The sequence below is a fragment of the Chaetura pelagica genome, unplaced genomic scaffold (assembly GCF_000747805.2).
Source record: "Chaetura pelagica isolate M959 unplaced genomic scaffold, ChaPel_1.0 scaffold17, whole genome shotgun sequence".
NCBI lineage: Eukaryota > Metazoa > Chordata > Aves > Apodiformes > Apodidae > Chaetura > Chaetura pelagica.
The window spans coordinates 394,996-413,752 of record NW_009970726.1 but is presented as its reverse complement, the minus strand read 5'-3'; the positions used below and the strand labels follow the sequence as shown (position 1 = coordinate 413,752).

Genomic DNA, 18,757 nt, shown 5'->3' with positions numbered 1-18,757 from the left:
AGGTGTCCAGCCAAAATGATCTGTGAACCAGCTACAGTTGGCAAAAGATGCAGGCCCTGCTGCTCTGGGCTAGGGGGTAGATATAAATATAGACCAACTGAGAGAAGGTACTTAAGCAACGTAAAGAAAGTAGTAAAAAAAATGGACAGAACAACCAAAAAAATATTAGATATAGCAAGACATCTGTATGAAGAAAATGTAACTTTTACTTGGCAAAACCTATAGTGTATGAACTCTTTTTTTTTACAGTAACTCACATGGCTTTGTCAAAATCTTTAGACAAGACAGAACACGACAATGATACCTCAGGGGGACATAAATAAAAGAAAAAAGACAAAGGCTCCAATCAGACACAGGATGGAAAGGTAGTAAATCATCATCAAATCAAGACAACTTTTTTCCGAAGCCTGACCTCCAGTGGTGAATATACAGACTAAGGTAAGGTGAGATCTTAACGGCAAACTGCCATGAATATACTTGTGAACAGTGAAAAAGTCTATGATACTTATTCAGGACCTCTCAGATTGAAGATTGCACTTCATGAAATCAATTATTAAGAAGTCACATTCAGCCAAAATGAGAACTTTTGAAAGCTGACACACTGCAGCTTTGTGACATTCCACAGTGGCATCTGTGTAGTTTTACAAAAGCACTAAACTACCCAAAACTCCTTAACTTGTCAGCATGTATCTACAAGTTTTCACTTTGTTTAACATGTGCTTATCTTTCAATTAACTTAAGAAACTAAAGCCAAAAAGCATGTGAAATTACTGCATTTTTTCTTTAAACATGATAAAAATTAAGGTTTCAGGAGGCAACTTTCGGTGTTGCAGGTGTATTCCAACACAAGAGAGCATCATGTCTAAATAACAGCATGTAAATATAGGCACATACTTATTTTGCCATTCAATTCCTTCTGCTTTAAGAACATCTTCAAAACCCTTTACTCTTGGAAAGTTTTTGTAATTGCTGAGGAAAAAAGAAATGTCATATTACATTAAGAAGGTCAAAATTAACACACTCAGCAAAGATGCTGAAAAACTATCTCCTGTTTAAAGCTTATTTCATAAGTGTTAGGATTGAACAGAAAAACAGGAATTCAACTGACTGTACTTCCCACAACCACAAACTACTGATCTCTCTGTAAAGACTCATAGAGAAATACACAAGTCATCTTTTGTCCAGAAGTTTATAGTTTTTGTTGTTGTGCTTTTTAGGTTTTGGTTTGGTTTTGTTGGTTTGGTTTTTTTTTCAAGAAAGCAGAACACAAATCTAAATCACAAACTGGAATTAAGTCACCAAACAAGAAACCTCATTCACAGTGTAATTTTATTTTTTTCATTTATAGTTGCTTCCCTAAGAACAAAACAAATCTTACTGTCACACATTAAAACAGTTATTAGCATGAACATTGAAACAAAAAGCTTTAGTGTCACGTTTTAACCTTGCCTTGCATTCCTTTTCTCTTTAAGTACTACTTCTTACTGATGTAAGCTATCTTCTGAGCATTTTGACTGGACATTCTTCATGGTCTTTCTTCTAAATGTGACTTTTGCAAAACAACATTAATATATAACTTAATTCAACCAATCATTGATTCCACACGTATTCAAAGTCTTATTAACATGACTATTTATTGGCTCATAGTTTAAAATCTGATTAAGCTCTGTTCAAATAAAATGGAATCAAACTGAAATTTACAAAATGTAAAATTTTATTAAAGAAAACTCAGTGTGCTTGAATATCCAAACAAGATTTATAAAAACTATTTTGTCATTAAAGGCCTACCGTGAATTAGTAAAATTGTTCTAGTAACCAGGCTCCACATGTTTTTTAGGCATGCAACAGCACAGAACGGTGCTTTCGCAAAGCCTGCCAAGCATTTGTCAGACATCTGACTGCTGTTGGGATTTCCCTAGGAATTTGGTGTCCACTCTTGTTTTGGTTTTTTTTGGGTTGCTTTTTTTCCTCAATGTTGTTTTGGCATTTGGTGGTGGTTTTTACTCTCTTCTAATGTTCTCAATTAACTTCACCCATACCTTTAGAATCTCTTTAAAGATCTAACTTCATCCCCTTCAAATTAAATTAAGAATTACTAGGTCAAATTTTTAAGCACTTGTTTTGCAAATGGAAGCTCTCTACTTTAATATTCAGTTTCTAAATTTCAGGTGAATTAATCTAACTCAAACACCACCAAAAATTTTCTGCTCCTGCAAATATGACTAAAACCAAAAATTAAGGCAAAATATTTTCTCTGCAACAGAATCTGAAAATGTATTTGATAGCAGTAAATAAATGTCAATATTAGCTTCATTCTGAAGTCTACAGGCACAGCACCATTATTTTTGTTCTGTTTATAAATCCAGCTTCCCTTTTGATTTTGCATTTATTTAGAAAACAGCACTCTCACAAAAAAGAGAAGGAGGCTTATGTATGCAGTATTTAAAATTTTAACAGATTACAGCAAGTCTACACATAACACTGGCTGCTGTGATTTCAAATTTAATTAACACTAGGTTTATTTTTAAAAAAGGTATTCAAATTCTAAATGACTAAACCAGCACTTAAAAATTTTTTTATCCACTGTACAGAGATGTATTTTCAAGTAGAAGAATTATATCCTAGAACTACTTACCAGAGAAAATGAAAACTAAATGGTGGTTTTTTTAAGGCAGAAGTTGAATTACACACCAGGTAAAGGCTACCACAATATTAACTGTAACTAACTTGTTCAGCATTTAAAAATTTGCATTCATAACTATAAATTCTCATGCTGGCTAGAACTCTACTGATGTTCCAGGACACCCAGCCAGAGATGTGGTTATCCTTAGAGGCTAAAGCTATGCCAAAGCCAAACTATTCACTACTTTTTCATTATTAAAGAAACAGTGCTAATTTATGTTAGTAAGTTATATAGACTATTTAGAAAGAGGACGCATGAAATATTGACAATAACAATAAAGATTTTAAAAAGCTATCACTGAGAAAGTCAGAATACATATTCAGAGGAATTTTAATGCTTAAAAACAGATTCACGTGTTCATCCTGTTGAAGATTAGTGTATTAAAAAAAGTTAAGAAAATACTTTGTGTTTCAGTTCAACTGCACTTGATTCAAGCACAGCTTGAGGGTTGGCTGATATAAATTAAACATGGTCACTGCCTCAGCAGCCAAGGTACAGAAAAATGTACATGTTCACAAGATAAATAGAAGTCTCTTCTTTCGGAAAAGAAAAAAAGCAGCTATCTCACTCCAATACGGGAAGTCATCCACTCCAAGCCTTGGCATAATCTGAAAGATAAGAGATGCTATATTGGTACTAGTTCTAGTCCACTATCTTCAAAGTAGTTTCTACTAGTTTTTATATTTTAAAACATCTACTTCAATAACAGCAGCTGGAATTGGGACTGAAAATTCAACAGAGTAAACAGTGTTTTAAACTAAGTCTGCTTAGGCTTTAACCAAAAGAAAATGGTCAGGGATGCCATTTTATTAAAACTTGGCTCTCCTTCAGTTCCTTTTCCTTGTAAATTTAAAAGACACTGTTCCTAACATGCTTACTCATAAGTACATGGAACCAAGAAAGTTTTTCTTTCTCTACAAGTTTCTCATGAAAGACTTCTTACTTGAAAATTAGACCTTCACATACTAATAGTAAAAGACAAAGAACAGGTATCCAGACAGAACTGGTTCATGAAAATAAGCATATCAAGAATTCTAAAATCCCATTACAAAACTAAAAATGTTTTTCTCATGAAAGACTTCTTACTTGAAAATTAGACCTTCACATACTAATAGTAAAAGACAAAGAACAGGTATCCAGACAGAACTGGTTCATGAAAATAAGCATATCAAGAATTCTAAAATCCCATTACAAAACTAAAAATGTTTCTATTCAACAGTAAGATTCCGTTTCAGAAGACAGACTTTCCTTTGATGTTCTAGGGATTTAGTCACCTAGTTCATGCCATCTCTAAGCTGTACATTGTGAAACATACAATGACTTACCTATCTCAAGGGGGCTAATTTACCTAGATTTCTGTCAGATCTTCCCAAGAAGATTCAGTCCAGTGAATTAACTCTCGGATTATTTTTGTATGACTTGGTCTCACTACCATCACAGTTTTAAGTGCTTAAATTACTCATCTTTTTTTAAATAAGAAAGCAGCAGTCTATGATGGTAATTTTTTCTGAACTGAAGTTCATATTAATTAATTTCTACCTTCTCTCAAATAATCTGAAGTTCTAAGTTAATACAAAAAATAAACAGTCAGAAGTGACTTTGGCAGAACTGGGAGGAGCAAAGTAGAGTTAACTTTTAGAATGAAACAACGCAATCCAAGTTTTTTGACCTTTATAGACAAAGGATTTAAAGAAAGCTCAGCTTTCCATTTTAGTAATTGCTGGCATAAGTTATAAAAGGTCCAAAATTAGCTACATCAGTCAGATAAAAATAAAGGTTTAATATTGGCAACTACTTTGTTATATGCCAGATCAAAACTATTTGAATGCTTATTAACAATACCAACCAGCCAAAAAAAACCCACCACAAAACAACAAACCCACCACCAAAACCCCCCCAACCTTTTGCTAACGTTAGAAACTTAAGGCAGATCAGAACATAAAGGGAGATTACAGTAACTTATTTCTTAAACTACACAAAGACATACAGAATGAGAGGGTAGTGGACAGAGAGTAACAATTATATCTACAGCCACATATTTGGGTGGGTAGGGTGTTCATGGGTTGTTGGTGATTTTTTTGTGGTGATGTTTGGGTTCTGTTTTGCAACATTAAGCTGAAAGACTTTGATACAAAGTTGGAGTGTGAACTATGAAAAAAATTAAATCCACAAAGTTCAATAAAGAAAAGAAAAAATTCAAAATGGCCCTCTGACAGCAAACATGAGAAAAATGTGTTCAGTAAATTCACATTGGTGTCAATAGGCTTCCAAATCAGTATTCTCCTGCACCTTCTATCACTACACTATGCAGTAAGTGTTTACCCTTCTCCTGTCAAAGCACAACAGGACTGAATGTGCCACGGGTGATCCTTTATGGAGCTCAGGGTGAGGTAAGCAGATATCTCAGCAGCTGTCATGCAACCTTTCATGTCCTGCTTGTTTGCAAAGATGAGAACTGCAGCCTTCCGTAAATCCTAGAAGTAATTTAGAGTATTCATAATAATTATTATCAAGAACTAAAAGGCTATTGCATGAACAGAAGTTGTTAAAAGAACTGTATCCAAACTAATCTACAATTACACAGCAGCACATAGTTTTAACAGACTTATTGCCTTAAAAATTAACTACATTAAGACTGAAGAAACTGACTTATTCAGAAGTGTTATCCACCACAGACAACCAAATTATTAATGCATTATACGACTATCCGTTTGGTGTTGACCACATGTGCATATGTTAACTAATGAAAGTCTTGTTAAAATATATTTAGCTCCACAATATCCAGCCAGCAGACTTATTATTGGATAAACATTCCAAATCTGTATTAGATACTATTAAAATAGAAAAGCTTTCTAGATAACATTCCCTTGAAAACACTTTCAGTTTCATTAATTAAGTTCTGTAGTGATTAAAGCAATAACAATTTTAAAAATTCATTTAAATTATTGTAAGTTTTACGCTACTGTTCCAATAAGGGAGCTCTAATAATGCTGCAGCAGCTATAGTAAAAACAGAAACTGATAAAACGTTGTTTCTGTATGGAAGTTAGGATTCCACATAGCAGTGGGACAAGAACTGGGATGTATGGTTTTAGGAATACAGAAAGGTAAACAAATTAAATACTCAGGAAGCTGACTTGTAATTAAAGTTATTCAACACATTTAAATCTGTATTACCTTTTCAGACTATGTCCCCATCAAGAGAAAAAAACCCAGATCCTTATGGTCCAAAGTTGAAAATTTGCTCCTACAAGTAGTCCAGTCTAGGCCTACCAGCTGCTTTCAAAAGCTGGTGGAGCACAAATCTCCTAAGAGTTCATAACACTAGAAACTAATTAATTACATGGGGAAACTTCACCACACAAAGTCATCCTTCCACCTTTTTTGTTAGTATATTTTCTCCCTACTACCCGACGCAAATTTCGTAAAAATTAATTATAAAGTAAAAACCTCACTCATTTGAAACAATGCAAATCTCTCTGAGAAATTAACTCCACATTACCTGCATTTTACCGATTAAAACAAACAAGAAAGAGGAATGGAATTGATTACTTTCTAAAAGAAAAAAAAAAAAGTAAAGGTTTCTTGATATTTTAATCATTTAACTGAAAGAGGAGAGATAGTGGTGGAGAAAAATAATACCCTGTTACATTATTATGAAGTTTATAATCTTTTAAAAGCTCAATATTTGCGAAGTAAAGATTAGTTTGACTACCATCAAGCAAGCCCTACTAGAAGATGCCTTCATAATAATTCTCCTGTTTATTTATAATTTACATGGGTTTAAAATGTGACCAAATGCATTAACATTTAGGCTTAGAAATTTTTTTTGTGACAGTATAATTTTTGCTAACAGAGGAAGCATGTAATTTATTTGACTATTCATAACAAAAGAAAACTATCACCCTAACTCCCCACCATACCTCATGAGCCAGCATTCTATAAAGTTCTTCTTTTGTAATAGAAAGTCGCTCTCTATCAATGCTGTCAACAACAAGAATGATGAACTAAGGGGAAAAAAACAATAGTTCAGTATGTAAGTACAAAATATAAATTACAGAAAGCACATTTTAAAGAGACCACTACCACAATCTTCCCATATAAGAGACAGACTCTCAGAGCACACCAGAAAACAGAACAAGAGGTTATTGTTACAGCGTTTTCTTAGAGCTCTGGGAATCACACATTACTGTTAAAAAAATAAATAAATTATTGTGCTTATACACATCATCACTGCTATTAAGATCTACTTTCATATACTATGGTAAATTCTCCTTGGTGGATTTCAGGCCCTACATCATAAGCAAAGTAGGGATGTGGGTACAAAAAGCAACTATAGATAGTGGATTACACTTTAAAAATGAATGACAAACTTGCTATGCAGTTATCAATGAAAAGATAAATTACTGCCCACTCCTACTTGCATTCTCAGAAAACTATAAAACTGAAAGTCCCTATATTGAAAAAAGCATTTTTAGCAATTCAGCATCTTCTTATCGAGAAGGCTTAAGAAATGTGATTTCAAAGTAGTATCTAAGACCTCAGAAAGTTATGGATCTGTAGGGCTTAACAAGCTGTTGCACAGCATGGTACCCTTTGTAATGCAAAGGGCCTGTGCAGTTGGCTTCTCAATTACAAATTTGCACTCTTCCACTGAGGCACTGGAAGATGTCTACAGCAATGATTTTACCTTTACTGTTCCTGCCAGGCACATTATTCTCATGCCCATGCACTTGTGAATCCTGAAACACTGCTAGGTCTAGTACATCAGGTCTCCCATAGGAAGTGATTGTCACTGATACAAAAATTATTCTTTTACCTCACTGTTACTGTCCCTTGCTATTTTATAGCCTTACAACTTAGGGAGATGAAAAAGATACAGCATTACATAGCTGGTAATACTCAAGTACATGTCTGTAAGCATCCCACAATAGTATGCATACACAAACCATAACAACTGATCAGTGTTCAACACTTGCTCTGCTCAGTGTGTTCCAAGCTGTGCTAAAAGAATCGTAAGTGGAAAAAAACTAGCGGGAAGAGCAAGCACATTCTGATGAAAATCATACAGATAACATAAGAAAATCACAAAACAAAACAAACCACTAGCTACAGTGAACACATGCTGCATTGGACAGGGAAATAAAGAGATAAAACTAATCTGAGAGACTCCATCACTTCTCTTCCCAGATGCAAACATTTCCATTCCTTTTCTCATCTACTAAAATTCTTTTTGTTTTTCCCCACCAGTAATAACTTCACCATGAAAGCTGCCTCCACTTTCCTCCTTCCCCAAATCTTACATCTGTAAGTCTGTCTCAACATCCTTTCTGTAAGATTATGATCTGACTCTTAAAACAGAACTGCAAAATTAGCCATATTAGATTGAAACTAATTAGGACAGGTACACACTGAACAGCTTATTTGTGGAGCTTTTACATTACTCCAAAGATTATGTTTACTTTGATTCAATTTACAGATAACGAAAGAGAAAAGAGAGACTGTAACATAAAAGGAGGATTAGAAGTCACTGCTATAATTCTCCAACATAGACTCCAAATTACTTCACCTTGTAAAATTCAGGAGATTCATTACCCACTGAAAATAACCACAAAGCATGAAAAGTTATGTCAATTTAACATTGCAGTGACTTTAAGATGTCTAGCAGTTGAGGAGGAACAGTAAAGGAACTATTCACATCTGGGATGGCTAGGGTTAGCATACTAAACAGACCTCTTTTCTTTCTCAACTGTTTCCAGCAGACAAAGCTTCTAAGTAAAAAGAAAGTTCTTCTCTCCAAGTGCTAGAAAGCACTGGATTTCAAACACTTACTATCCAGAATATGATGGACAACATCCCAAAAAGGATAAAAAAAAAAACCCTAATATATGCATCTCCCCAAATTAAAAAAGAAAATATTTTCCATGGACAAATGCCAAGAACTTATTGTACCAAGTAAGGTTGTCAGAAGTCTCTTCACCCTCATGTGCAGGTGTCTTAGATGTAGCCATACTTTTCTAGATAAAATTAAAAATAAGTTTAAAATATTAGAGGCAAAGGTCGAGATGTCACCACCAGGCTTTCAGTAGATAAAAAGCTTCTGAACATCTGGGGTGGATCACTCTAATCTACCCTCTCTGAAATTAGAGTGCAGGGCAGAAAACCTCATTTTGCAGGAGGGTTGAATACTTACTTGATGAGTAACATCTAAGAGAGATCACTGCTTTTTTGTAGAAATAGTAAGAAAGGATGTCTAAAATAATTAACATCAACGTAGAAGTTTCAAAGTGAGGCTACAGAGATTATATGTGCACATTGTGTTGATAACCCTTCGGCATCAAAAAGACTGACAAAAAAACCCACAACCCCAAAACACCCCCCAAAAACCTGAAAGACAACTGTTGCTTAGTTCTACTCCAACCTTTACAGCAATGGCAGTTTTACCAGTACCTCATCAGTACTGCACAGCTAGCCTTCTCCTTATCCTTTGGATAAAGGCCACAAGCTGCTGAGCTTCTTAAATACTGCTGCCTAGAGAAAGCTTAATTCCTCATCCTTAATCATCATTACCTCAAAAACATTTCAGACTAGATGTACAGAACTTAGGTTAACTGCTGCATATTCTCACCAAATTTGCAAACTACACTGCAAAATATTCTTCTTAATCTCCTTGAAAAAGCATGCAAAAAACCTTTTTGATCTGAAATGTATTTTGGTATCATCTGACTGTCTAGGAAAGAAGTCTAACTTCACAGTTTGTACAGTATACAGGAAGAATACTCCAAATATTACCAGAAAATTGGTACATGCTAAAGACATCTTACATTTTCTGAGTTTGCTCCTCCTCAAAGAGATTTAAAAAAATACAGCTGTGATCTTTATAAAAATCTACCAATATTCCTAATAAATAATTTCAAACAAACTTATTGGATATGCAGACTCCAAAGCAGCTTCTCATACCTCTGTGTTTGAATAATACGTATTCCACGATGACCGTAATGATTCTTGTCCTCCAATATCCCACATTAAGAAATGAGTGTTTTTCACCACTATTTCTTCTACATTGCTTCCTATGGTTGGAGAAGTATGAACCACTTCATTCATTAAGCTAAAGGAAACAATATCACACCATAAAGACCATTAAAATCTGTAAGGCTTGTCACAGCTCAATTATAACGAATTTGTTATAGACAAAGTAAATATGTATAACTGATGAAAAAAGATTTGAAAACTAGGCATATTTCAAAAATCTATCGATTTGAATTTTTATAAAAATAAATATTTAAAAGCAGTTCTTTAGTAACAAGATTAGTTCAATCTAAATTTGAACTTAAAATGTGCTGACAAAGTTCTAGTGTGCTTTTGTAGTAGAGGCTGTAGACATGCTTAAAGACATCAGCAATGAAAAGTAAGCACATAAAAGGCTAATAACAAACGGATAAGCATCTGCATTTTAAGTGGCTTCTCTTTTCACAGGACTCTTTAAGAGATACTCAAAATGCACTTGTTTCAAAGTAGAAGTTGCTGTTATAAAGATCCCAAATAAGGGAAATACTAAACTGTGCAAAATATATATCAGAATACACTCAATTGCCAATATTCTCAAATTTATCATAGATACTCTTATAATGCTGGCAAGATCTAGGCGCAATGATACCATTGAAAATGCTTACGGTAGGACTAAGCCAAGATAAAAAACTATTCTGAGGAATGCTCCCTCACAAATTTTTGATACTCCAATCAGGAAATACCTGGAAACATTTCTGGATTTTTGCAGAATGACTATCTGTGCACCTCCTGGTGACAGGATTATTTCTATGCTTACAAATAAAGATAAGCTTTGATGGCAAAAGAATTTGCAGTTCACTTGCATGTAAAATTTTGTACATGTTTGTGTGTAGAACTTTTTTATTCAGTTTACAGTTTGGTTTTAAAAAACAGCAGTTCCTTCACTTTTTATGTACGTCTTTACTCTATTCTGAACAACTAATACTGTTAGTGCACAAACTGTGTGTGATCTAGAACCACAGATATTCCACTAGGTCAAAACCTCTGAATTTTCAATTATTAAACCCTATACATACTAACATGTAAACATAAAAAAAAAAAAGTTCATATACTTACAATTGGTAAAGAATAGTAGTCTTTCCAGCATTATCAAGTCCCACTATAATTACTTTGTGCTCTGCATATACACAAAAAAGACAAGAATAAATTATTGGAAACAGCCATAATTATAATTCTGTTTAATCACTTTTGCTTACTGAAGAAAGCAACTGCTCATTTGTCTTATTTTAATAGCTTACACTGAATACTGGTGGCTTCAGAACAGAAAAAAATGAATCCATAGTCTCATCTCTTGAAACTACAGTTTTAGGAATAGTCAGTACTGGCAGTCTTCACAGAGAAATGGTTACCAATATGATTACTTCATTAAAAAGATCTCATTTTCAAAATAAAAGTACAATGAAAAAAATACAACTCATAGCAGTGCATAATTTTAAGAACATCACCAAACAGTCAAAGACTGCACACAATATTACCCTAATATTCAAGGATCAATAATAACCACTTGTTAAGGGACCACCATTATTTGTACAGTAAAAACTAAGATGAAGATTTATTTCAAATAGATCACTAATTCCAACATGGCAATTTGTGAACTGAAAAGTCATAGAATGACAGGATGGTCAAGGTTGGAAGACACTTCTGTAGGTCATCTGGGTCTGGCCTCCCTGCTCAACCAGGACCACCTAGAGCCAGTTGCCCAGGACTGTGACCAGATGGCTTTTAATTAACTGCAAGGATGAAGGTTCCACAACCTACCTGGGCAACCTGTGCTAGCGTCCAGTCACTCTCACAGTGCAAAAGTGTTTCCTAAAGTTCAGAGGGAAGCCCGTGTTTCAGTTTGTACCCACTGCCTCTGGTCCTGGCACTGGGCACCAGCAAAACGAGCTTGGCTCTGTCCTCTTTGCGCCTTCCTTTCAGAAATTTACATACATGAAGAAGATCCTCTGAGCCTTCTCCTGACTAAACAATCCCAGCTTTTTCTCATATGCAAGATGCTCCAGTCCCTTCATCATCCTGTGGCCCATTACTGCACGCTTTCCATCATGTCCGTATCTTTCTTGTATTGAGGAGTCCAGGACACTAGTTAGTCCAGGTGAGGTCTCACCAGTGCTAAGAAGAGAAAGATCACCTCCCTCAACCTGCCAGACAGTCCATCTTACAGAACAGCGATCTTCCAAATGGTGCAATGTTATTTTTCAAGGCACAGGGGAAAAATAACAAAATCCAAACCAAAACAAACAACCCAGTACTTATATGCTTTGCTGTAGTTAATCCTTCACAGAATTTCAAACAGCCAATTAGTACAGATGTTCTTTTGATACATGTGAAAACTCATCTGCTTACTAACAAAAAAGCAAATCACTTGAGAGCCGAGAATTTACAAGTGGATACTACAAGTAAAACTTTCATAAAAAGCCCATTAATAGGCTCACTTTTGAATAGTATTAATATTAATACATTATTCATATTGTATGTTAATAACTTTACTCACTTGTTAATATTGCATATTAATAATATAATATGAAATAATAGCTAATGTATAAAATTCTAGGTCATTTATTCCAAAGCAAAACATTGTTCACAGCTTAAAGATTTCCTCTAAAATATCACATTCAATCTACAAGATTTATAATAAACTACTAAAAGGTCAGAGCTTCTATCATAAATATCAAATTTGAGGGTTTTTTGCTTGCAAGTAGATGGTTTAAGGAAGACTTAAAGTGGTGGGGTTTTGGGGTTTGTTTTTGTTTGTTTGTTTTTTAACCTACGTATAATACCCCAATAGTCTCGATACTGAAAGTTAGTTATTTTAATAAAACAATCTCTTGCCTGGAACTTTGGAGTTTTGCTATGCGATACAGCCCTAAAAAATGTTGAAATTCATTTCTTTGTTCCCCTACTGCTGTATCCTGCCAACAGATTTGAAGGAAAGAACTTTTCCTGGCTTTATACCCAATAATACTTTTAGCCCCATAATTAATTAATTAATAACCTTCCTCAATATATAAATGGTATGCAATCTTCTCTGCTTTGAACTCTAATAAGCAATGTCATATAACTAGACTGTCCATCTCTTCTTCAAATTCAGTTAAGCTTAAAGGCCTTATACAGTTCAAACACAGAAATACTCTTCTATTTTTTTCACAACAGCCATGTGGTCAGCTACTGCCTGGAAGAAGACAACTGTACTTTCGCAATATTTTGTTTGAGTTATTTTCAAGGAGAAAAAGAACAGGAATTTCAATTTCAGGTATTAAATTGCTCTTTCCCACCTTCATATCAGAACAGAGTCTGAATTAGGAATGAATGAGAAAAGCACTAGATCAAATAGTATCATGCTACTTAAAGTATTAAAAAAAAATAAATCCCCATTGAGGTTAACTGTTTTTGAACAGCACTGAAGTGTAAATGGTTCAGCACTAATTGGGCAAAAAAAAGCACATCTTACCTGTGTTACTCTGTAGCCTAATAGTATCTTATACAGTAACTGAGTAAGCACAAACAAGAAACAATCACACAAGTGTTAATTAATATAGACTTGAGGATGAAAATAATAAGATGAAAGTATCAGTAAGTCATACAAACATCAGGTATTAATGGCAGTTGTTTTTAGAACTGTCATCTACAGTAATGGAAAACTCAACTTACAAACATTAAGAAGTTTTATTTCTGTCTAGTTTGGTTATATTACAGATTTTTTTGCTTGCATGTGTGCATTAGAAGAAACATATGTGAACTTAAAAGTGACCAAACTAAGAAGAAAATTTTAGTAAGATGAATACTTGTTTACAAGAGCAACTAATAGAAGATAGATGCTACATTTAAGAAAAAGGACAGTTACAGAATAAACCACAGCCAGTGATTTATGCTTGTATTTGTGTTCTGTACTTTCAGACTAACCCAAGTTTCTCCCTATCACTGGCTGGCATTCAAAATGTTGGGTTGTATTCATTAATATCTTTCCAGTCCACCATGTTCTTGGCAAAGGAAAAAAGAAAATGCATGACAAAGTTGCTAGAGCGTAAGAGCACAGCCTTTATAAATCAGGTAGAAAGAGCGGAAAAAAAAATAAGTAGAAAAAGTAGACATATGTAGGGGGGAAATAAATTTTAAAAATGGAACAATATTTGACTACTATTTAAAAGAATCCAAACAATTTTTATATTAATTATTCCTGAAAGACTGTTGGAAAAAATTACATGTTATGTGTGCATAGAATTGTTTAAAAAAATCTCTGGCAGTCTAGTATTACAAAATAATAGGGAAGTGCAGCTGATCATCTTGCAGATGTTAGAAGGAAGACGTAACATGCTCTTTTCTGCAATTACTCTTCTATATTCCTCTGTAGTAAAAGGACCCAAAAATGAAGATTTGTTTCTCACAACTTTGCCCTTTCCTCTAATTTGCAAAAATTAAAACAAAAAATATTTCTAAATCTTTTAATGATGAGCAAGGCTTTTCTAACATGTTTGAAAGAAGAAATTAATATTGGAAAGGGGACCAATACTTTTCAGGCTGTAAAAAACAAAACCTGCATCTAGTTCCTAAGAACAACAACCTTAGAGGCCCCAAGGTTGAAGACAGAATGCAGATAGAAGTCTGCTGAAGAGGAGGCAGGAGGACCCGCATTTTACTAAATTTCAAAGGCATTTCAATACGAAGATTCATTCCGCACACTAAAGGCTGCCTTAGAGTCTTCTTTAAAATAAATAAATAAATAATGCTAAAACACATCTTACATTTCCAGAGTTGATTATAAGAAAGTAGCTTTTAGTAGTCACTGGAACCGTATTCTATTTGGTTTTCCAGACAATTTTATCAACCTGACTGTACAGTCTAGGAACTGTCAGCAAGCTTAAGTGCAGCAACTGTGGAGCTACAGGTGTTCAACCACCTTGACTTAAAGCTCACCATTATTTTTCTTACAGCAGTTTTTTATCATGTATAGCATTTATTCAGAGCAACCTGCAAGACTTTTTGAAAGACTATAATTAGAAAAAAACAAACAAACAAACACAAAAATACAGATTTGTGAACACCTTTCTTAAAGACCTTTATCAGCCACACAGACAAGGAACAAAGTACTATTGCCAGAGTGGTCACTATCAAGGTTGCTGACATTCAGTTACAGTTTTTCCTTTTAGTTTCATTAAGAGCAATCTTGTTAGTATTGACAGAGTGGTAAGTCAAGAAAGCTTTATAAGTTTTGTGTTGACACAGGCAATACATTAGTTGCTCTACCATTTACCCTTATTACTACATGTTACTTAGAATGTGCCATTTGAGTACTGAATCATAGCTTAAGATGGTAATTTTTTAACTGATTTTTTTTTAAACATACTTTTTAAAGTTACCTTTAAAATAAGTAAGTTCAATATGAACTTATAACACTTTATAACTAGACTTTATAAGGCTGCAGAGCACAACATTTTAAATGAAGACAATAGTCAAGCAATGTTTTTTATCAATTTCAAAAATAAGGAAAAAGAATCAGAAAGCCCTCCTCAGGAAGTCACCTAGAAAAAAAATACATGCATTTTTAAGCCAATTATTTTTCTTGTAAGTTCACATTGTTCAATCACTACTTGATTAAGAGACAATATATTTTAAGAGAAAGACATAGAAATGCTTACTTGTCCTCCCTACTTCAGGCTTTAACCTCTGCACTGAATGGGCATGAAGACCAGAAAACAACAAGACTAAATAAGGGTCTGGAACAGTTTTGTCCACTATTGCCACCACCACACAAACAAAACTAGCCACTGTTTAAAGATTACTGCCAAACTCAAATTGGAAATTAACTGTTCCAAACACATACACAAAACTAAACAAATATTCCTTGATGGACTCCGCTCAGGGCAGCAACTGTTAGCCTTCCTCTCTTCCATTAGTCATTGGCTCACAGATCAGCATAGGCATTCCACAGTTTCCTTACACTGCTCTGCACTGTAGCTGTTCTTGTTCCATAATCCCACATACCAGTAGATGGAGTAGATGGTGCACTGCAATGGAAAAATAAGTGCATTCTGCTAGGAGAGCAGGAAAAAAATGTAGACTTTCCCATTCTAAATGTTCCCATCGCAAGCCAAAGACACACTAATTTAACCATTACATTTTTCACCACGGGCTAGTCTGGGTTTGCCAAAAATAGGTTCACCATAATCAAAACAGGCTGAACCATTTTCAATGGAACAATTGCTGCTGAATGTACAGTGAGCTGAGTAAGAACAAAAGACAGTTTCAACTCCTGATAAGAACACACAGATGCTATACAAGTCGTAGGGCTAAAACAGATGAATAAAATTATAAGAAATGGTGCTGGGAAAGGTGAATAGATAATACTAGTCAACAGACACTTAGCGCACAATATCCTTACAACCAGATTAGGTCAAGTCTCTCAACCCTCTTTCCAGTCATTCATCCTTATCATTGGAAAGGATGGCAAGATAATCAAATTGCAAAGTAGTAAAGATGGTGTGTAAATTCCTAAAATTACATTCAGTGCTTTGGTAGCATCTAAGGTAGCTTCATTGCAAGGTTTTCCTCTGCCAGGCAGAAGTCACTCTGAATGAACAAAATTTTCTGTACATCATACATTTACTCTAACTGCACTGAGCCATGAGACAAAAATGCATGGGGCTTATTTGATTATGTTAGTTATCTTAAGACGTACATTTTTCAGGCATTATTGATCGAATACATTTCAGATTCTTCCTTTTCAGCTCAAATATTATTCATATTTATGTAAATCAAAACCGCAGTGCATAATTAATACTCTAGTGAAATGCCAACAATTTACTGTTCTGGATCTTCTGCGACTTAGGAACAGCTCCGATCCCATGCTTGATGCAAAACAGGTGGCATTTTCTAAATCCTTCCATCATTTAACCTTTCATTTTGCCAGTATTAAATGCTTCAGGCTATCAGCACAACCCACACTAGTGATGAGGAACTGATGATATGCTCCACACACATCGGAGTTTACTTGTGTCCTCGAAACATTCCCTCTGGATAGTCAAACTCATTGTGTGCACTACTCTACTGGTTGGCTATACAAGCAGTTTCATGGGACAGCTTATGAATTCTCTACCTGAATTATCTACATTTTATATAACTAGAAAAGCAAACAAAACCAACTCAATAATTACTAGTCTTTATTATTAATAATAATGTTTAGAGAAAAATAGTCATGTTATTAGATATTAATATTAGAGAATAATTTCCTACTGGATGGTCAAAAAATCTATGTTTGAAGAGAATTTTCTAGGGTAGAATTTCAATTTTGGCCATGAACAGAAACTCACTTCCTTCTCTACAGTCACAACGAGAGGGGACAAAAAATCCCAACAAACCAAATAAAAAAGAACCTAAACAAAGCAACACATCCCAGAAGCCCCTCACTGGAATAAAAGCCAAATGTTAAGTATTTCATGGTTCTGACTCATTTATCTTAACTCTGATACTAATTTTCATTAACATTTTAAATGTGTGAAGAATAACTTTTCTTTCAGGAACTAATATACAGTAACAAAGACACGTTCTCCATGTCGTCATGCACTAATAAAGAAAATAGAAACCAAAACAATGAAACTCCACCTCTTCCTTCCTTCCCAAAAACATATACTGACATCATAAAGTACCATATAAACAGTCACCAGAAATTATCTTGTGATCTGTTCTCTTCATAAAGATAACGCTTTAGAGCCCTTCTTGGAAGGAAAGGAGTCACAGACTGCAGTATTTTACGAAAATCAAGACAGTACTTAATAGTTTTCTGGAGAATAGTTGGAATCTTGAATCTTACCAAATGGGTTTTCCATAAATAAGAGTCTTCAAATCAACAAAAGCAACCACAAATTCAGAAGACCCTTGTTAGAAGACTTCAGGAATTGTATGGTGGGACAATATACGCAGAGGAAAGATAAATGGAATGTGTGTCTCTCCCACTCCCATTCCATGAAAAGCCAGTTAGACACACAGATGTTACTATGTACACACACTGACATTTTGCTCTGGTATTTACTAAACCGGAATGAGTTACGTGCACTGACCATGACAGGAATATTAAAGGGACACTAGGTGTACTTGCCTAACAAAACCTGCACAAGTGTACTGGCTATGAAGTGTTGCACAAAAAAGCTTAACTACACTTTCAGTAACTTTAAAGTGAGATTGAAAACATGCATTTGGCAATGAGATGGGAGAAAAATAACACATCAGTTTGCCTGTTCCAAACTCAGGGATTCAAGGAAAACCAATACAAACAATACATTTGTTAACTATTTTATTTTCTAATCAAAGCAGGCTAGGTAAACAAGATTTATTAAAATAAATATATTAAATATAATTTTCTATTTCTATGAGAACTGCCTGGGCTAAAGGTGATGGCAGCCACACGTTCCGAACTCCAGATTAGAACATGAGCTATGGGTGCACTAGGTGCGAGCGAAGGGAAAGCTATCCCCTTTTTATCCTTGGTTTGAGAAGTTATTTTCTTGGGCCGCTAGTTGTACTTAACCAGCATCTTTGCCGAAACACAAACAGATCTTTACCTGAAAGGTCCCAACTTAGGTTTGGTGGGTTTTTTTAATACTAAAGATTACTAAAGATAGCAGGCTCCAATTTATACACGGAGCATCTGCAAAACAAACAGGACCTTCATAATGCGTCAAAGCTTCAGCCGCTACAACGATAAAAACACACGCCTGAGAGGCAGGGGCATTCGCCACTTCAGGAACTCGAGAGCACACTGTTCGAAAGGCTGCCCTGGATAAACAAAGTGTTTGGAGTAGCCACGGGGGAGAGGAGGGGACCACCTCAGTCACAGAAACAAAGCGGTCCCGAGCATGAGGCGCCGCGGAGCAAGCGCTCCCGGAGGTGCACAAAGAAAAGCACAACTTTCGCCAGGACGAATCTTCAGGGTAAACCCAGCAACCAGAGCAGGCCTCTATCTCGGACGGCTGCCCGCGGCCCGCTCAGCTCCGCGGGCACCGCTCAGCCCCCC

The 18,757-nt window shown here is 35.0% G+C and overlaps 1 protein-coding gene across 1 annotated transcript; it reads right to left on the bottom strand.

The window, feature by feature from the left end:
* Positions 1–2,709: 2,709 nt before the first annotated feature.
* ARL5B (ADP-ribosylation factor-like 5B) lies at positions 2,710–10,895 on the bottom strand. The gene is made up of 5 exons (XM_010006952.1): positions 10,807–10,895; positions 9,643–9,790; positions 6,606–6,689; positions 5,006–5,157; positions 2,710–3,291 (listed from the first exon to the last, which is right to left on the bottom strand). The coding sequence occupies exons 2-5, from the start codon at positions 9,784–9,786 to the stop codon at positions 3,243–3,245; spliced, it is 429 nt and encodes a 142-aa protein (XP_010005254.1). The 5' UTR covers positions 9,787–9,790; positions 10,807–10,895; the 3' UTR covers positions 2,710–3,242.
* Between the last annotated feature and the right edge of the window lie 7,862 nt (positions 10,896–18,757).

Excerpts from the sequence above, each read along its gene's own strand:
- ARL5B (XM_010006952.1), bottom strand. The coding sequence starts at position 9,786 with ATGAATGAAGTGGTTCATACTTCTCCAACCATAGGAAGCAATGTAGAA. Across the intron at positions 5,158-6,605 it reads ATAGAATGCTGGCTCATGAG|GATTTACGGAAGGCTGCAGT; the intron begins GTATGGTGGGGA and ends AATTACTTCTAG. Across the intron at positions 3,292-5,005 it reads TGTGCTTTGACAGGAGAAGG|ATTATGCCAAGGCTTGGAGT; the intron begins GTAAACACTTAC and ends CTTATCTTTCAG.